Source organism: Peromyscus californicus, unplaced genomic scaffold (genome assembly GCF_007827085.1).
Source record: "Peromyscus californicus insignis strain IS unplaced genomic scaffold, ASM782708v3 Scaffold_10__1_contigs__length_136768540, whole genome shotgun sequence".
Taxonomy (NCBI): domain Eukaryota; kingdom Metazoa; phylum Chordata; class Mammalia; order Rodentia; family Cricetidae; genus Peromyscus; species Peromyscus californicus.
The window spans coordinates 58,882,632-58,903,542 of record NW_026294391.1 but is presented as its reverse complement, the minus strand read 5'-3'; the positions used below and the strand labels follow the sequence as shown (position 1 = coordinate 58,903,542).

General features: G+C 39.3%; 1 protein-coding gene across 4 annotated transcripts in view; it reads left to right on the top strand.

The window, feature by feature from the left end:
• The window catches only part of Phka1 (phosphorylase kinase regulatory subunit alpha 1), a 124,757-nt gene that overhangs the window by 48,898 nt on the left and 54,948 nt on the right, over positions 1-20,911 (top strand). For all 4 annotated transcript variants that reach the window (XM_052734218.1, XM_052734212.1, XM_052734215.1 and 1 more), the window contains exons 14-16: positions 6,117-6,251; positions 18,354-18,463; positions 20,515-20,659. In XM_052734218.1, the coding sequence (XP_052590178.1) occupies positions 6,117-6,251; positions 18,354-18,463; positions 20,515-20,659 (390 nt within the window). The remainder of the gene's footprint in view (positions 1-6,116; positions 6,252-18,353; positions 18,464-20,514; positions 20,660-20,911) is intronic.

The following is a 20,911-nucleotide window of genomic DNA, read 5'->3' as shown; positions in this document are numbered from 1 at the left end:
ATGACATTTTATTTCCCTGGTTACTGTTACTTTCTTTTAAACCACATTTCTATGTTTTTCCTGCTAGTATTCCTTTATTTTCATAGCCTCCTATGCATTTATATTTTCCCTGCATTAGGCTTTTAGGCTGCATCTCTCATAATACATGTGCTTCTGACCATTATCTCACTAGGGAGTATGTCTAAAATTTTCCCCCCAAGAATCAACTTAAATGTGAGAGTATCTACATTATGTAAAACACTGAGCTGAATACACTAAACATTATTAATGTTTAGAGTACATATATGTGGTAGTATGTAACTGAAGTTTTTCTGTGTCTCACCCAGTCCACAGCCACTCAGACCCAAGTAAACACACAGAGGCTTATATTAATTAAAACTGCTTGGCCATTAGCTACTGACTAGCTCTTACACTTAAACTCAGCCCATTATTGTTAATCTATATGTCGCCACGTGTTCCGTGGCTTTACCTGTGTGCCGTTACATGCTGCTCCTTGGACAGTGGGCTATACTATACTATACTTCCTGCCTGGCTACTGGCCAATCAGAGCAACACATATTCACAGCATACAGAATGACATCCCACAGCAGTAGTACAAGTGTTTAATCTCAGCACTTGGGAGCCAGAGGCAAGCAGATCACTGTAAGTTCAACACTAGCTTTTTCCATATCAGGAGTTCCTGGACAGCCAAGGATACATACTCAAACTGTCTTATTTAAGGTTTCCATTGCTGTGAAGAGACACCATGACCATGACAACCCTTGTAAAGGAAAACATTTAATTGAATTACACTTCAGAGGTTTCGTCCATTATCATGGCAGGAGCATGGCAGCACATGGGCAGACATGGTGCTGGGGAGGTAGCTGTGAGTTCTACATCTGGATCCGCAGGCAGCAGGAAAAGAGAGTGAGCTACTGGGTCTGGATTGAGCTTCTGAAACCTTAAAGCCCACCACCAGTGACACACTTCCTCCAACAAGGTCACACCTAGTCCAACAAGTCCACACATCCTAATCCTTTCAAATAATGCCATGCCCTGTGAGCCTGTGGGGCCATTTTGATTCAAACTACCACAGAGACCCTGTCTCAAAGAAAAAAATCCTAGTCTCAATATCTATAAATGATCTTTATATGATGAACTCAAAGACGGTCTCTTTTGTCATCATCCCATCCTTTTACCTCTCCCAGAAAGTGTTGATATTTTTGCCTTCCTTGTTTCTTTCAATAATATTATCATTGTCCTTGTTTTTGAGAGTAGACATCTTGATGTGAATTTTCACTCTCCAACATCACTCTTCAATATGTTGATTGTTAAGTCCTGCCCTAAAACTTGTTTAAGATATTCCTTCCTATTCATTTGACTTTCAGGTTGATTCTGTATGGAAAATCATCCTGTTTTCTAAAGCCTCTTGTACTTGATACTCTGTGTGATCATGTAGGTGGTCTTTGCTTCTCAGTGTCTCTAGCAAATGTTTTATAAAGACCATTACTCTTCATCCCCCATGAGAAGGTATGTTTTCCTCTGAGGTTTAAACCTTCTTGCTGTGTTGATATTCTGTTTGTTCTAATTCATAAAATATGAATTTGAGGCTCAACTCATAGATTTCTTCATCCTCCTCAAATTTTGTCATCAAACTAGATTTCAGCATTGGTGTGGATGCCATCCACTATTTTTAGCCTTAAAATTTTTGGATACCCATGACTAAAGTACCCTTTCTCTGTACCTCTATGTTAGGTACCTGTCTTAGTTACTTTTCTATTGCTGTGACAAAACACCATGACCAAGGCAGCTTAAAAAGAAAGCATTTAATTTTGGGCTTGCCCTTCCAGAAGGTTTGATTCCATGAGCATCATGGTGGGAAGCATGGCAGCAAGCAGGCAGGCATGAAGCTGGAGTAGTAGCTGAGGTCTAACATCCTTATCAGCATTTAGATGGCAGAAAGAGAGAGAACTAACTGGGAATGGCATGGGCTTTCACTATTTCCATTGAGACATTTCCTCCAAAAAGGCCATACCTCTTAATCCTTCCCAACTATTTTCACTAATAGGGACTAAGTATTTAAAAAAAGGCCTGTTGGGGCGTTTCTCGTTCTGACCACCACACACACCAAGGGTCAAACTTTTGGACCTTATAGGTGTATAATTCTTGTGTTCTGCTAACTATATCTCAGCTTTCCTTTTCTTCCTTTTATACTTGTCTCTAATTTCTCCTAGTCTGCTCTTTTCTACCTAAAGATCATCTAAATATTTTGATCATCTAAATATTCCAGTCATAACTGTCTCATACTTTTGCTGTATCCACCAGAGTATTATAGTTCTAGATCAGTCATATAGTCTGCACTTTCTGATCCTATACCTAATAAAAGATATTATGGGAAAAAAGCACATGATGAGCAGAGTGGTGGCACTGGGCATCCACGGTCTCCAGTTCAACTTCCTGTTTTGTTCTTATCATTAGTCAGCATTTTCTTTATTCACAGCCAGTGTAACAAATACTCTATTTTTTTCAGCTGTGCCCTTTGTTTTCAACCTAATATTTGGACTTCTACTTCATGCCTGATCATCTTAATAGTCTGATGTTTTTTCAGTTTCCCAACACTCCCCACCCCCAGCATTCTTACCCATACTTGCTTTCTTTTCTTTAGTCTCAGAAAAAAAGTGTTCTCCTATTCAAGACAAATTCCCCTATTGTTTCTTGATCCTATAGTCCTCTTTACAAACAGTCTTTCTTGAAATATTAAGACGTCCCCACTCCAGTTTCTTTATTATGTTCATCTCCATCTGGCTGTCATATGTGGCTTCTTTTCACATTGATATTTCTTTCTCTTCATAGTCCATTAATTCTCTAGTCCTTTATAGTCTGGTTCAATACTCTGAAAATATTCTTGCTTAGTTTCCAGAAACCTTGGTATTGTCAGTCTTAGTAGATATTTTATGATCAGGATATTAGCAGATCTTTTAGCTCGACTTGTCATTTATCTTTCTAGAAACTTAATTTCCACAACGTCCTCAAACTAGATTTCAGCATTGGTGTGGATGCCATCTACTATTTGGACATTATAAATGTCCATGATGTTATGCTTTTGTATCTCTCCTTAACCTGTTTTAAGAACTTTTCTACTTATTCTGGGCTTTTCTTCTCTTTCCCTTGAACTATTGGTATTGCTGAGAGTTCTGTCCATAGCCTACCACTTGTCTTGCTCTGCATAATTGGTCATATGCCCTCCCCTTCTTCAGTCCTCCTTCACTCTCCCATGATGACCCCACTGCTTATGCTATAAAGGAAATATAAGCCATGAGACAAGAACTTCCCTTCCCCCAGGCTTTTCTTAATAGTCCTGAATTTTCTCAAAGTTACATTCTGGTTCCTCTTCTCTTTATAATATATACTCGTGCCATCTCACCTGTTTCTAATGACTACTGACAGCCCTGCTTGAATGTTTCTATGCACTGAAGTTGATCATCTCGATCCCCTGCCATGTCGTCTGTGCCTCCTATTTCTTCTGGGCCTGTATCATTAAATGGCACACTGTACTCCCAGCTACACCAGTGAACACTTTGAATTCATATTTATTCCTCTCTGATTTCCAGTATTTATATAACAAGTTCTAGCTTTTTTACTTCTCAGGTCATTCTGAAATGCATACTGTTTTTGGCAGTGCCAATAGCTTACTATTAATGTAAGTTATCAATATCTCCTCCTTACATTCCAGTGTTAATTTTGAACTGATGTTTGTCTTCAGTCTAGGCCCAGGACAGTCTGTTGGTTCATTATTTTGCTTTTTAAAAATCATTGTAGACCACACAAAGAGATGTCCACTCATTCTTGAATTATTAACTTGAGTGTATTCTTTTGAAGGTGAAGCTCTGCAGGGCCTTCCTATTTCAGTTCTCTTAATACGGCTTACAAGGCCTCTTTGTGATCTAACAGTGGACCTTGTATTTTACTTCATTTCTCATCACTGCTCCTCCACAATCCATATTCCTACTACCAAGGACTTTTCAGAGGCTGAGGGTTTAGTTCAGTGGTACAAGTAGCTGGCTGCTCTGGGAAGGCCTGGCTTCATTCCCCAGTACAACAGGAAGCAAAGCAATAAACGCTAACTTTTTGTAACTTTGTGCATGCTGTCTCTTTAATCTGAAACAGTTTCCCCCTTACTTTTACCATCACCTCTATCAGATTAACTCCTTTCTGCCCTCCATCAGGACTCATTATATCTGTGTATGTATCCTGAGCATCTGACATCTGACTCCAAATATTTTATAAATATAAACAACCATTTAGTTGCTTGAGGTTGAGGAATGCTTCCCCTTTAGTTGCTCCTGTAAACAACTCTATTACTCCCTATAGAACCCTGAAATTCTATAGAATGCAACTTGGGAAACAGTGCCCAACAATAATATACAAAACCTTAAAGTAACCCCTATCCTTTGTAGCTTGAGTTTTTCTCACCGGGTCCCGCCAAGCCCCGGCAGTCCCGTAGCCCACTTATAAAATAAACATATAAACACATATTATTTAAACTGCTTGGCCATTAGCTCAGGCCCACCATTGGCTAGCTCTTACTCTTATACTCAGCCCATTTCTGTTCATCTATATGTTGCCACGAGTTCCGTGGCTTTACCTGCTGCCTTTACATGATGCTCCCTGGACGGCAGGCTGGTGTCTCCCCTGTCTGTATGTTTATTTTATTTTATTTTTTGGTTTTTCGAGACAGGGTTTCTCTGTGTAGCTTTGCGCCTTTCCTGGAACTCACTTGGTAGCCCAGGCTGGCCTCGAAGTCACAGAGATCTGCCTGGCTCTGCCTCCCGAGTGCTGGGATTAAAGGCGTGCGCCACCACCGCCCGGCTTGTATGTTTATTTTATAAGTGGGCTGCGGGACTGCCGGGGTTTGGCGGGACCCTGAGAGAAAAACTCAAGCTACAATCCTTCCATGATGAGCTAACTCCTCCTACTTCTCCATTTCCATTTCTTTTACTGCTTGGTAAGATTTTTCATACCATAACATTGAAGTCTATGTGGTTTGCCCCTGCCTCCCCAACCTTCAGACTAGAATAATTATACATTTCCTGTCTACTTTAAAAAAATTATGTAAATGGGCATTTTGCCTGCATGTATGTCTTTGTAAGGTCTATGAGTGCCTGGTGCCTGTGGAGGCCAGAAGAGGGCATCAGATCTTTTGGAACTGGAGTTAAAGAAATTGGTGAGCCATCATGTGGGTACTGGAGACTGACCCTGGGTCCTCTGGATGAGACGCCAGTGCTCTTAATTGCTGATTTGTCTCTCTAGCCCTTCATTCATTTTTTTCCCTCCTGACCAATTTACTCATCATTTCAAGTCCAGTTAGCCACCAGCTCTTTCAGGCTACATTTATTTATTTATTTATCTATCTATCTATCTATCTATTTATTTATTTATTTATATTTTAATGCATTTGGGTGCTTTGTCTGCATGAATGTCTGTGCACCAATGTGTATACTTCAGATGGAATCAGATCCCCTGGTACTGAGTAAGCCACCATGTGGGTATTGGGAATGGAACCTGGGTCCTCTGGAAAATCAGCCAGTGCTCTTAAATACTGAGCCATTTCATGGTTAAAATTTTCTCATTTCAACATAGAATCTCATAAATACTGGAAGTGCCATTTAGTAGGCACACACAGGTACATAACCAAAAAACTAAGCCTCATACTCTAGTCATGTTTTTCCTTTCCCATTTATGTAATATTTCTATTGAGAATAATTCCTGATTAATCAGAATTCCTCATTGATAATTTTCTCCTCTTTCCCCCTTCAAAAGAAATTATGTACTTAAAAATATTTTTAGGGGTCTGGAGAGATGGCTCAGCTCAGCAATTGAGAGCACTTGTTCTTCCATAGGACCCACCAGGACCAGGTTCACTTCTCAGAATCCACATGGAGGGCCTATAACTGTCCATAACTCCAATTTCAGGGGATCCAATGTCCTCTTCTGACCTCCATTGGTACCAGAGTAGCATGTGGTACATGGACATGCATACAGGCAAAACACTCATACACATAAAATAAATTTAGAGATATTTTTAAAGGTTCTATTGGAGTAAAACCTTCTGTTGACCTCATCTTTCTTTCCTGTAGTCTCCATTCTAGCTGAAACAGAAGAAATCAAGGGCATTTTGAAGGACAAAGGAATTGATGTGGAGACCATTGCTGAAGTGTACCCCATCAGAGTACAGCCAGCTCGTATTCTCAGCCACATTTATTCCAGTCTAGGTAAGGAGATTGGCCAGCCTGCTAGAATCAAAGTATTATGTGACACTGGCTGGTTTCTTTCCACCACCACCACCTACTTCTTTAGTTGGTATTGCTTTATTACATCAGATCCAAGAAGGAATTTAGTCTCTGGAATCCATGTTTCTGAACGTACACTTTTGTGAGCAGGCTTGATAGTTTTAGGTGTGCTTTATGCATCCTTTGGCATGGAGGACATGCTCATTTTCAGACAATACTATATCCTCATTCTAAATGTATATTTACTACCGTTTTCTCCCCATTCTTAGAACCCGTATTTCTGTTTTGAATACATGCTAATTTTATGTAGAGTAGCGAGCAAGGAACTTGTTTTAGGTCTTTTATACTTTGTCATGTAATGAACTAGTTATTAACATAGTTCCTTAGTTTAATATCTTTTTGTAAACAGTTATATTTATTCTTTTATTAAATTTAATGACATAATTTTTACATTAAACAAATTGTGACACTGTTAACTAAAAAAGATACAGGGGCTGGGAGTCTATAGCTTAGTGACAGAATACTTGCCTAGCATGCACAAACCCTGAGTTCTGGTCTTACTACTATAAAAAGGATATGCAAAATTTCTAAACATCTTTGCAAGAGACTGAAACCATCCCTTCCCCCCAGATATCCAGGTCCTGGTCTCTAGTATCTATGAACATTACCTTATATGGAAAAAATAATTTTGCAAGTGTAGTTAAATTAAGGAACTTGAGATGAGACTATTACTGTAGATTATTGATGTGGACTCCAAATACGATTATAGGGACAGATCAGTTTACAGAACTAGCTTTCATTTAACAGAAATAAAGGACTGGGTATGTTAGTCAGGTTTTTCTAGAATGACAGAACTTACAGAATGAATGATATATATATATGATTTATTAGAATGGCTTACAGGCTGTGGTCCAGATAGTCCAACAATGGATGCCTACGAATGGAAGGTCCAAGAATCCAGTAGTTGTTTAGGTCACAAGGCTGGGGCTCTCTTGTGGTCTTCAGTACACAACAGAATCCCTAAGGAGTAAGCTCTAATGCCAGTGAAGGGATGAACTTGCTATGGAGAACAAGAGCAAGCAGGCAAAGAGAGAGCAAGCTTCCTTCTTCCATGTCCTTTATATAGGCTGCCAGCAGAAAGTGTGGTCCAGATTAAAGGTGGATCGTCCCACCTCAAAAGATATGGATTAAAGGTGTGTCTTCCCACCTTAAAGATGCAGATTAGAAGTGAATCTTTCTGCTTCAAATGATTAAGCAAAAATTCTTCACAGGTGTGTCCATCCATTTTTGGGGTTTTACTTAATTCTGGATGTAATAGCCTTCATAAGTCCACCAGTTGTCAACTTGACACACAATCATATCTCCTTATGTCATGATTAATTTCCAAATGAAAAACAATAACCAGATCATAATTATGCCTAGCACAATAGAACTATCCTACATACAATCACACACTCATTATGTATTTAATCAGGTCATAATTATGCCTAACATAATATGACTATCCCTCATACAACTGCAAACACATTATAAATTTAGAATAGATAGCAATGTAACTTGAAGGATATCCTTTTATTATCTCAAACTTAAATATTACAACCATTGACATTCTCTTAATTGTTGTCACATCACCTGATAGAGAAATTGAGGAAAGAAAACACAAATATCTCTACAAATGCATTCTTAACAAAATATGACAGAAACATGTCAATTATAATTGTCATTTATGCAACTGGTCACATGACTTTAGCTGGTATTTAACTAGTTTCCTCTACTACCCTTTCTGTATTTCTTCCACCATCAACAAGCACCTCAGCAGGTCTTGGCTCTTTTCCTGGAGGACTCACCCATACCTTCTTTCCTGAAGGGTCTGTGCCCTTGGTCATCCTTCCTGGATTAGGTAGATGTAGTTTCCATCTTTAATCGTGGGACACGGTAACATCAAGAGATACCCTATAGCATCTCCTGTATTCCAGACAGAATATTTCTTACCTTCATTGCTGAGAAGCAATCGAATGTCCGTTTAGTAATCTGAATCAATCACCAATCCTAACACTGGTATTCCTTCTTAGCCTGTTGGTTTAAGGGTATCAGAAGCCCAGAGTGTCCAGGGGGAGTCTGAGCTTCCAGATCAGTAATGTTTGTTGTGGCTCCTTCTAGAGAACCCTGCTCCTGTAGTTAGAGTTTTTCTCTCCGGGTCCCACCAAACCCCGGCAGTCCTGTAGCCCACTTATAAAATAAACATACAGACACTTACATTATTTAAACTGCTCGGCCATTAGCGCAGGCCTACTATTGTCTAGCTCTTACTCTTATACTCAGCCCATTTCTGTTAATCTATATGTCACCACGTGTTCCATGGCTTTACATGCTGCCTTTACATGCTGCTACCTGGATGGCAGGCTGGTGTCTCCTCCCTCTGCCTTCCTGTTCTCTCATTTCTCCTCTCTGCTAGTCCCACCTATACTTTCTGCCTGGCTACTGTCCAATCAGTATTTTATTTATCAATTGATCATCCACAGCATTGTTCCAACCCTTGAGGTTTCTGTGACTTAATTGGCACTGTAACTGTGTCTTCAAAAGGCCTTCCCATATTTCTGTCAGGCCAGCTGCTTTCAGAATGGTAGGAACATGGTAAGACCAGTGGGTTGCATTATTGCAGGCCTACTGTCACACTTTTTTGGCTGTGAAGTAAGTTCCTTGGTCAGAAACAATACTGTGTGGAATACCACGGATAAGGCATTCTGCAAGTCCATGAATGGTGGTTTTGGCAGAAGCAATACGTGCAAGAAAGGCAAAGCCATAATCAGAGTAAGTAACTACTCTAGTAAGGAAAAAGTGTTGTCTTTTCTATGGAGGGCATGGTCCAATGTAGTCAGCCTGCCATATCTGTGGCTCAGTGGTGGTCTCTGTTGTTCCTAGATCTGGCACTCAGCAGCAGTTGTAGCCAGGTCAGCCTTGGTGAGTGGTAGACCATGTTGCCAAGTCCAGACTGGCCTCAAACTTGTGATCCTCCTGCCTCCACCTCCTTCAGCAAATCCTACCAGTGTGTGATATCATAACTGGCTAATAGTCTGGCCTATTAAGCTCTGCTTAAAGTATTCAACTGCTTTCCTAATCTAGAGTCCCAAAGTATATTGTACCAGCAAGCAGCATGATCAGGCCTGTCATAGCAGTACCCTGCTCCCTGGTATCAACTTCTGTCTTGATCACTGTTCTATTGCTGTGAAGAGACACCATGACCACAGCAACTCTTACAAAGGAAAGCATTTTATTGGGACTTGCTTACAGTTTCAGAGGTTTAGTCCATTATCATCATGGCAAGAAGCATGGTGGCATGCAGGCAGACATGGTGCTGGAGAAGTAACTGAGAGTTCTACATCAGGATCCTCAGGCAGCAGGAAGGGAGAGTCACTGGGCCTGGCTTGGGCTTTTTAAACCTCAAAGCCCTCTTTAGTAATACACTTCCTCTAACAAGGCCACACCTCTTAATCCTTTCAAATAGTTCTACTCCCTGATCTATGAGCTTATGGGGGCTGTTCTTCAAACCACCAAATTGGGGTTGTATTGCTATGGGGAATGTTCATAGCCTTTTGAAATCAAGATTGGCAAGGAATGAATTCTTTCCAGAAGGAACCAACTGTATTTATACCTTATTTTGATTTTTAAATTCTAAATTTAGGACTTTGGACTATATTCAGATTTGAAGGCTTTGGGTAAATGATGATGGCTCAACCAGGAAAGTATATATGACTATTCCCATTTTAAAATGTAAAACACTTCAGGTTCCGAGCATTTAGGATAAAGAATATTCTACCTGTACCAGCAGAAATATTCCAGCTTAGACTGAAAGAGACAGATGGTAAACACAGGACAAGCTGGAAGAAGTCTTTTGGATTTCCAGAATTCTCCAGTGGGGAAGCAGACTGATGAAACTGCTCAGCTGCAAGCACATGCTACCTTCCAAATAAAAAGATTAACTCAAAGGGCCTTGAGGTGGAATTTTGGCTCAGAGAGGGGGCCATCAAGCTACAGAGGACTACTGCTAAGCCTTGAAATACAATGACATGCCTACTTGGGTCTCAAAATTTCTTGGTACTGCTAACTCTTCCTTTTATTTTCTCTTTTTTATAATGAGAGTGCCCATTGTTTATAACCAGTCTTGTCCTGCTACTGCATTTGAGGAGCAGAAATTGTATTTCCTAGTTATAATGGTCCACAAATGGAAAGGAATCTTGTCCCAGGATGGCCCATACCCAGATTCTCATTCATACCTCATTAAAGTATATTGGATTTTGGGGCAGATGATATTGGGAAGATGCTGAACTTGGTCTGGTGCTATTATATGTTAAAGAGTTTGGGAGTTGTTGAGATGAGATGAATGCATTTTACATGTGAAAGGAATGTGTATCCTTGGGGCCCAAGGGGCAGACTGTGGAACAATGAGTAATGTCTCACCTCAGACATATATTCATAATCCTGGAAACCTATGAGCACTATGTTATGTGTCAAAGAAGACTTAGCAAACATAATTAAGGATTTTGAGATGTGGGAGAATATTCTTCCAATCTCAGTCATCTAGTGGTCCCTAAATGTAATCACACATATTTCTTTAAAAGGGAATCAAGAAGAAGATCAGACTATAGAAGTAGGAGTTTTGATGACAGAAGCAGGAGATGGAAGTGGTGAGGCTATGAACAAAGGAATATAAATATCTAGATCCTGAAGTGTAGAAACTGGAAGAGCCAATAAATGGATTTCTCCCTGGATACTTAGGTTTTGAGTTTTAGCTCTGTAATGCCCATTTTGGACTACTAATCTCTAGCACTGATAAGGGTTTGTGTTGTTTTTTTCTAAACTTTTAAATTACATTTGTTTACTCATTTTAGTGTGTGTGTGTGTGTGTGTGTGTGTGTGTGTGTGTGTGTGTGTGTGTATTCATACTCATGCCACGGTGCATGCATGAAGGTAAGATGACAACCTTCAGAAATTGATTCTCTCCTTCCACCATGTTGTACCCAGGGATTTAACTCAGGTTATCAGGCTTGGCACCAGGTACCTTTACCCCCAAAACCATCTCACTGGCCTAAACTTGTACTGTTTTAAGCTATTATATTTGTGATAGTTCATTATAGTACCAACAGGAAATTAATACAATCTTAAATCAAGCCATAAGAAGTTATATTTGTAAAGATTAGATTTTTTATTAAGTATATAGCTCAATAGTAGAGAGCTTATCTGCCATGTACAAAAAGGCCCTATTCAATACCTAGTACCTCCTCCCAAATTATATAGATTACCAGTTAAAAATCTTATCAGTCAAATGAATGTCTCTTTAAAACATCTTAAAAAAAACATCTTGTGACCAAGCCCACAATTATGTTAGCACCCAGGAGGTTAAGAAAGGATTGTGTATCTCAACCTGGACTGTGGTGCAAATTTCAGGCCAGCTTATGCTTCAAAATATTATTGTGACAGTTTCACAATAACAAAATTGCTTTAAATACACATCAAACAGCAGCTGTACTCCTACCAAGGAAAAAGATGCTTCCTCACTAAGTATGACAGCTAAATAGTTCTCTGCTTCATTTTAGATACATAGGAATTCATGGGCAGCTCCTTTTTTTAATCTTGTTTTTCTCTACGTCTGTCTGTCTATTATCTGTATCTATATCTGTCTGTCTGTCTATCTATCTATCTAGTCTATCAACAGGATCTCATTATGGTGCCCAGGCTGGCCTCAAATTTCTAGCCTCAAGTGACCTTCCTGCCACAGTTTCTCAGGTGCTAAGTGTAGGTATCCACCTACCACATTCAGTTTTTTTTAACTATGAGACAATCCACTTTATGAATTTATTAAACTTACTATTAAACAGAAATCTTAATATGAATTCTTTTCTAATGTTAGTGCACATAAGGACCTTTTCATAGTGTACATATTAACTTGTGTTCTGTTTGTGTTTGTTACTGTTCTGTATGCATCTTATATTAAAATAGACATGTTATTACAAAAAATTCTAATAATTATTCACTTATTTTTGATTGTTTGAGTTGTTTCCAAAGATTTTATTCTTCTATAAATGCCTATGTGTAGATCATTGTTTCTTTGGAGTATATTTCCAGAACAGGGATTTTGTGTAAGGATAAGATTAACTTCCTAGCATTTGCAACATGCTGCCAGACTATTCCTCAGGAAAACCAACTAATTAAGCATTGATTTTTATATCAATAAGATAAAATATACCTTTCTGTTTTTACTGCCCTACCGGCGTTGGGTTTTATTATTTATTTTGTTAGATTATTAACTTTCATATGCAAAATTATTTTAATTTCCTTTCATTCCTAGCAACAGCACATTTTTCCTTTTTCCTTTGTTTTTAAATTTCTGTCTACTAGTGCATGATTATATAGTGGGAACTACATACTTTTGTACATATTGGTTCTAAAAAAATATTCCCAGGCATGGCGGCTTGGCAGCAAGATTATTATAAGTTGTAAGCAAGCCTAGGCTACTTAGTGAGTCTCAAGCAAGCCTAACCTACAGGCTGAGACCCTGTCTCAAAAAGCCCCATGTATATATGCGTGTGTGTGTGTGTGTGTGTGTGTGTGTGTGTGTGTGTGTGTGTGTGTGTGTGTGTGTAGTGCTCCTGGGTGAACCTAAGGGCTCACTCACTTACTAAAATGCCGTACCACTGAAACCCTGACTCTGGTTTTTGGTTTGGTTTGGTTTAGAGTCAAGGCCATAACTATATAACCCAAACTGGACTCAGACTCATGACCCTCTTGTCTCAGCCTTCCAGATGCTGGGATTCCAGATGTGCATCACCACAATCAGCTCCCCTTCTTCTTTAAACTTAGGTTAGGACAAACTTTTATTATTCAGATGTGTAATGTATATATATTTCCTTTGTAGAACTTTTAAAATATGAAATTCATTGTATGAAATATTTTTTCACTTCCTTAGGAATTGGAAAATAATCTATAGTTTTATCTGAATACATACACTGTTCTGGTTCTCATCAATTTTTGGAAGTTGTAAGTTGTCTGACTACCAACTGACATGTACATACTGATTTCTGGAAACTAAAAAAATATAGAAAAGAACCTAGAAAAAAAAGATTTTAAAACACTTATAATTTAACCACTAAAGAAGCCATCATTTTTGTTTGTGGGGTTTTGTTTATATTAAGCTTTTATAAAGGCACTTGTTTTTAGAAAAATGTTCTCATAGACATTGCAGTCTACTTTGTGCAACATAGTGATACGTCCCATTTTAGTAAGTAGCCTCTCATAATCCAGTTTCATGCCTATCTTAGCAGATCAGTTACACCCTGCTATTCTCTTCTCTATTGCTCTCTGTGTCAAGCAGTAGTCCGTTTTTACTTCCCTGGTTCCTGCAGTTACTCCAGGTTGTATACTCACATCTAAAGGGTTGGAGCTAGGAACCACAGATGAGAGAGAACCATGACATTTATCTTCTGGGTCTGAATTACTTCATTCAATATAGTTCCAAAGACTGATGATAATAAAAGAAAGTACAGAAGAAAAGATGCTAAATTTTTGATATATTGTACCCCAATTAAAAGCAGGATTTCAGGGCCAGTGAGATGGCTCAGAAGATAAAGAAACTTCCTGAGCAAGCCTTAGGACCCACATGAAGTTGGAAAGAAAGATCCAACACCACAGAGTTGTCCTCTGACCCATGCATGTGTGCCTTGGCACATACATTCACATATATCATGCAAACACCGTAAAAAATTTTAAAAAGCAGAATTTTAGCTCCAGGTATAATGGAATACCTTGTAGTGTTTTTAGTCCTTATACTAAGAATAGACAAAAAAAGGAGAAGAAAATATTAGAAGACACATTAGGAAGCCTAGGAAACTAAAATGAATAAATGAACAAAAAGACAAAGAAAAAATATCTAGACAAACAGCTCCTCCTCCTCCTCCTCCTCCTCCTCCTCCTCCTCCTCCTCCTCCTCCTCCTCCTCCTCCTCCTCCTCCTTGTTTTTGTGAGAGAATGCCTCACTGTGTAGCCCAGGCTGGCTTCTAACTCAAGTCCTCCTACCTGCTATTCGGTCTTCTTGCCTCAGTCTTCTGTGTGCAGGAATTATAAGTTTGGTTCAGATACACAGACCTCTGTTAATATAGTATTGGAAGTTCTCCAAGAACAATTAAACAAGAAAAAAATATATCCAGTCATAAATAAAGAATTGAAATAATGATCTGTGTTCATTTGTGCTCTGATAGGGAAAAAAAATCTAAAGATTTCACATGTATTGAAAAAGCCTTTTAGTGGGCTGGAGAGATGGCTCAGAGGTTAAGAGCACTGACTGCTCTTCCAGAGGTCCTGAGTTCAATTCCCAGCAACCACATGGTGGCTCACAACCATCTATAACTGGATCTGGTGCCCTCTCTGGCATGTAGGCAGAACACTGTATACATAATAACTGAATGAATGAATGAAATAAATAAATAAATAAATAAATAAATAAATAAATAAATAAATAAATAAAATAGCCTGTTAGAAGCTGGGCAACAGTAGTGCATGTCTTTAATCCCAGCACTTGGGAGGCAGAGACAGGTGGATCTCTGTGAGTTTGAGGCCAGCCTGGTCTACAAAGTGAGTTCCAGGACAGCCAGGGCTATTATACAGAGAAACCCTGTCTTGAAAAACCGGAGACCATTACACAGAAAAAAACGAAAGAGAGAGAGAGAGAGAGCCTGTTAGAACTAATAAATTCAGCAAAGATATAGGATATAAAATCACATATTTTCATTTCTATACATTAAAAATAAATGAACCAAAAAGGAAATCAACAAAACACATTTATAGTTGTTTCAAAGACAGTAAGAATGAATATAATCAAATAAGTAAAAGACTCATTTGCTAAAAATGACAAATGTTAATGAAAGAAATTAATGAAAATTGGAATTATTTTATTGTCTGGAAAACAGATACAACTGGAGCTAAATATTAAAGGTACATAAAATACATAAACTATTTGTATTTAGTATTTATGTTTGTGAGCCATGAAAGCAGAGAAAAACCCGGAGTAGAAAAGGTGTCAATGGTAGGAGGGGATATGGAGAAGTGTGGTTGATATATTGTGCACCCCAATAAACTTATCTGGGGGTCAGAGAACAGAACCGACATAATATTAAACATAGAGGGTAGGCAGTGTTAGCACACACCTTTAATCCTAGCATTCTAGAGGCAGAGATCCATCTGGATCGCTGTGAGTTCAAAGCCACACTGGAAACAGCCAGGCATGGTGACTCACGCCTTTAATCCCAGGAAGTGATGGCAGAAAGCAGAAAGGTATATAAGGCATGAGGACCAGGGACTAGGCTGGTTAAGCTTTTAGGCTTTTGAGCAGCAATTCAGCTGAGACCCATTCAGATGAGGACACAGAGGTTTCCAGCCTGAGGAAACAGGATCAGCTGAGGAATTGGCAAGGTGAGGTGGCTGTGGCTTGTTCTGTTTCTCTGATCTTCCAGCATTCACCCCAATACCCAGCTTCAGGTTTGTTTTATTAATAAGGCTTGTTAAGATTCGTGCTACACAGCCGGGTGATGGTGGCGTACGCCTTTAATCCCAGCACTTGGGAGACAGAGGCAGGCGGATCTCTGTAAGTTCGAGGCCAGTCTGGTCTCCAAAGCGAGTTCCAGGAAAGGTGCAAAGCTACACAGAGAAACCCTGTCTTGAAAAACCAAAAAAAAAAAAAAAAAAGATTCGTGCTACAGAGGAGGAAAACAGGAAGGGTATGGCGGTCACATATGGTTAAAATAATTGATACTTGAAAGAAATTCTCTTTATAAAACCCATTTCTTTGTCCAATGAATGTACACCAAAACAAAATTTAATAAAAATGGTAAACCCTAACCCTAACCCTGAGTAACCCTAACCCTAATCCTAAATGGACTAAATAAGGGTGTATTTTATGTGTATATATTTGTCTGTGTGTGCATGTGTAACGATAATAATTAAGAGGCCATGAATCTGAGTGGGAGTGTGAGAGACATAGAAGTTTAAGGGAGGAGTGGGTGGGGTGAAAATTGTGCAAGTATGATACTTGTGTGAAATTCTAAAAAAAAAAAAATTATCTGTAAAAAGTATTCAAAACTGATCAAAATTACCATGAGATACCACTTAACAGGTACTGTAATGACTGTTGGTGAAGATTTGTGGATAGCAGGGTGGTGGTTCCTTAAAAAGTTCAACATAGGGAGGGCCTGGAGAGATGGCTCAGTGGTTAAGAGCACTCGTGCACTTGTAGAGGACCAGGTTTAGTTCCCAGCACCCACACGATGGCTCACAACCATCTGTAACTCCAGTTCCAGGGGATCCAGTACTCTCTTCTGGTCTCTTTTGACACTAGACTCACAAAACACCTGTACACATAAAACAAAAATAAATCTAAGTTTTAAAGTTAAACCTAAAATAGGTATATGATTCAGGAATTCTAAGTATATGTGCAAAAGGAACGCAATGAGGAAGTTGAATAGGTATTTTCTCCATTACTGTACAGTATTGTTCACAGTAGCAAAAAAAAATGGGAACACTCCAAATATCCATCAACGATTGAATAGAAAAGCAAAGGGGGCATATTCATAGGATAGAATATTCCTTCTTTAAAAAGGAAGGAAATTCTAATGTGCTATAACATATATGAACTTCAAAGATACTGTGTTGAGTGAAATAAAAGTTTTAAAAGGAAAGAGATTTATGATTCTAGTTGAGTAGTCAAATTCATAGACACAAAGTAGAAATTTATAGTCAGAGCCTGGGAGGAGAGGGGAACTGGTAAGTTTAATGGGTGTAGTTTCAGTTTGAAAAGATGAAGTAGTTCTGGGAGGTGAACAGTGGTGGCATTTACACAACGATGTATTTAAAGTCACTAAACTGTACTCCTAAAATTACTAAAATGATGAATTTTATGTTACACATATTTTAGTGTGATAAAAAAGATACTAGCAAAGGCCAGCACGATGGCTAAGCTGGAAAAAGCACTTGCCACAAAAGCCTGATGACTTGAATTTGATCCCAGAAACCCAGAGTGAAAAGAACCAGCTACAGAGGTTGCCCTCTGACCTCCATGTGTGTCATGTCATGAGCATGTGTGCAGATGTATGCATGCACACACACACTCCATATGCAATAATAGTTAAGATTTTACTAATACGAATTCATTAATAAACCTAGTCTTGATATTTATCCCAGAGCAAATATGTGCTTTATTCAGTGGAACTTGGAATTGAGCATTCTCTGGTCTGCTCCCTTACAAGTTGAAGCAACAAGTTGTAGCATGTTTAAGGGTTTGCGGGGGTGGGTGGTGGGTAGGGGTGGCTCAATTGATGAAACACTTGTCTCGCAATCGTGAGGACCTGAGTTTGATCCCCTGCATAAACATAAGAATGTCGGGAATGGTATGCATGCTTCCAGTCCCAGCAGTGGGAAGCAGAGACAGGAGGATCCTGGGCTCACTGGCCCCCAAGTCTAGCCTAATTGGTGGACTAGGTTAATGAGAGACTGGAACTCAAAAGGAGATAAATGACATTCCTGAGGATGACATCTAAGGGTTTCCACTGGAAACCTGCATGTGTACTCACACACACGTGCAGGAAAAGGCAGCATATTTGGTAAAGATAGCAAGTCAAGTACTCAGGAAAATGTGTTGTAGCCAAAAACAGGTAGTAGGGGTTCTATCGTTACTGACAAGAAAGGGTATTCAATGTATGTGGGAGGAAAAACGTTTTAGAACAATATGTAAAGTATTTTTCTCCTTTGGTGATAGGAAAAATGCATTGTCAGTGAATGAACAATTCCCGTATTGTATCTAAAACTGTATTTAATATAGTTCTATATTTATAGTAACATATAATGTATTTAACATAGATATGGATTACAAAATAGATTCTAATTTTAGAAAGCTAAACCATAAAATGAAGACACTTTAAACTGAAGGAAATCAGATAGATGTGTGTCTCTGTATATACATACATTGTGTGTATCTGTAAACAAATATTGCTTTCATTTGTACTCTAAGAATATCCTGACCATTTCTCGATTCTGTGTCAGGATGCAACAGTAGAATGAAACTCAGTGGACGACCCTACAGGCTCATGGGTGTGCTTGGAACGTCAAAACTCTATGACATTCGCAAAACAATCTTTACTTTCACTCCACAGGTGAGTGGGATAAGCTGCAACATGCGTTGAGATGAATGGAAATAAGAGGGAGAGGGACTGCAGAAATAAAGCATTGGCTGGAATTGGATTAGTCGCAGTCTCACAGGGCCTTGCATATATTAAATGGCTTGATAACTGTTGAATTGAACTTGCTGCATAGAGCTTTGCCAAGTGACTGTTACTACCAAGAGTAGTTCCGGGTGTTGAACTGTGACTGTGATTTTCCAAGTATTTAGGGACTTACAGCATTTTCCTTATTTTCAGAAATTAAACTAAGACTGTATTTGTCCTTTATGAGTGAAACAGAATCTACTTTATTTAACTGCTAAATTACATGTTCCCTATTGTGAAGGAGCCCTTTCATTTACATAGAAATCTTCAATGTCCTCTTTTTAAAAATATCAGGACTCTTAGGCCATAATTATACAGATTAGTGGCTGGATGTGTAACACGAGTTGCTAAACGGTCTTTTAATAAAAACCCAGAGCCGGGCTGTGGTGGCGCACGCCTTTAATCCCAGCACTCGGGAGGCAGAGTCAGGCGGATCTCTGTGAGTTCGAGGCCAGCCTGGGCTACCAAGTGAGTCCCAGGAAAGGCGCAAAGCTACACAGAGAAACCCTGTCTCGAAAAACCAAAAAAAAAAAAAAAAACAAAAAAAAAAACCCAGAGCCTGATACAGGGGTGAAAGCTGAAAGATCAAAGAAGCAAAGCAAGCCACAGCCACCACCTCTAACCTCACCAACTCCTTAGCCTGAAAGAGCTCCAGCCAAAAGGGCTTCAGCTGAAATAGTCTTCTCAGCTGAAAAGGCCTAGTTCCTGTCTCCTCATACATTATATACCTTTCTCCGCCCAGCCATATCACTTCCTTCTTAGTGCTGGGATTAAAGGCTTGTGACTCCCAAGTGCTGGGATTAAAGGTGTGTGCCACCACTGCCTGGCCTCTGTGTCTAATCTAGTGGCTGGCTCTGTCCTCTGATCCTCAGGCAAGTTTTATTAGGGTACACAATATGTCACCACACTTACGTTTGTTAGCTACATAATAATGAAGCTACGATCAATTGTGTATGTGTATGGTAGTAGAAATTATTTTCTGGGGAGGAAACCAAGCACGGTGTCACATGCTTGTAGTCCCAGATCTTAGGAGGATGCGTCAGTGCATTCAGAGCCAACCTAGGCAACGTGTTAGCAAGGTCAGTATGAGCTACGTAGGAATATTCTGTCTCAGTTAAGGGCTGAAGATGGAGCTTAATGGTAAAGTACTTGCTAAACATGCACAAGGGCCAAGGTTGGATCCCTAGTAGCACAGTAAATATGTTCTGGAAGGAAAATTTTACTTCTCTGTTATATCTAAAACAGGGCATCTAAGATAGACGTAGACAAAGGATGAACTTATCCTAGACTCTATTTCTGACATTTCCACTTGCTAATCAGATGTGTGTGCTAGTCTACATACTGTCTCTGAGTCTTATTCTTCATAGTAAAAGAAAAACGCCAAGTTGAGAATAGTGGTGCATGCCTGTAATCCCAGAACACAGGAATTGGAGCAGGGACATTTTGAGTTCAGAGCTAGCCTAAACTACATAATGAGAAATTAGGAAGAATGGGAGGAAGGAGAGGAGCAGCTGCCTGTACTAGGTGGTTGTAGGATTAAATGAAATTATATACTTGAAAAGATTGTAGGCAGTCACACACTTTAAACATATGAGAAACTAGCAGGACAGTGGTGGTGCACCCCTTTAATCCCAGCACTCAGGAGGCAGAGGCAAGTGGATTTCTGAGTTCAGATTCTCTAGACTAGGCTGAGTTCCAGGACAGCCAAAGCTACACAGAGAAACTCTGTCTCAGGAAATCCAAAAGAAAAAGAAAAAAATCAGAAACTATTGTTGTGCATACCATTGACCACCATGTACTTTGGGAATTATTAGGCATTAAATTTGAGACTACTGTTTCCTCTGTGACATGTATGCTTTATGAATAAGTGAACATTGAAGAATATTATTTGATATTTGTGAGAGCAAATTTTTCTGAATGATTGTTTTTCCTTTTCTTAGTTTATAGACCAGCAACAGTTCTACCTGGCTCTGGACAACAAGATGATAGTAGAAATGCTTAGAACCGATCTCTCCTACCTCTGTAGCCGTTGGAGGATGACAGGCCAGCCCACCATCACTTTCCCCATCTCACACACCATGCTCGGTAAGGGAATGAGTGAAATAAGTCGTATGTGTAGTCCTTCAGCATCCCACCGCAGAGCAGCATGCACCAGCTCATCTTCTGTGCCAGACAGTTTCCTAAGCTCTGGATGCACAGGGTGATGGGCAGGTAAGGTTTCTGTTCTAGTCAAGCTTACGTTTAAGCAGGTAAAGACAGATGACAAATATGAAGCAAATGGATGCATAAGAATAGTTCACATGGTTTGAGAGCCATAATGTAAAAATGGAGCAGAGA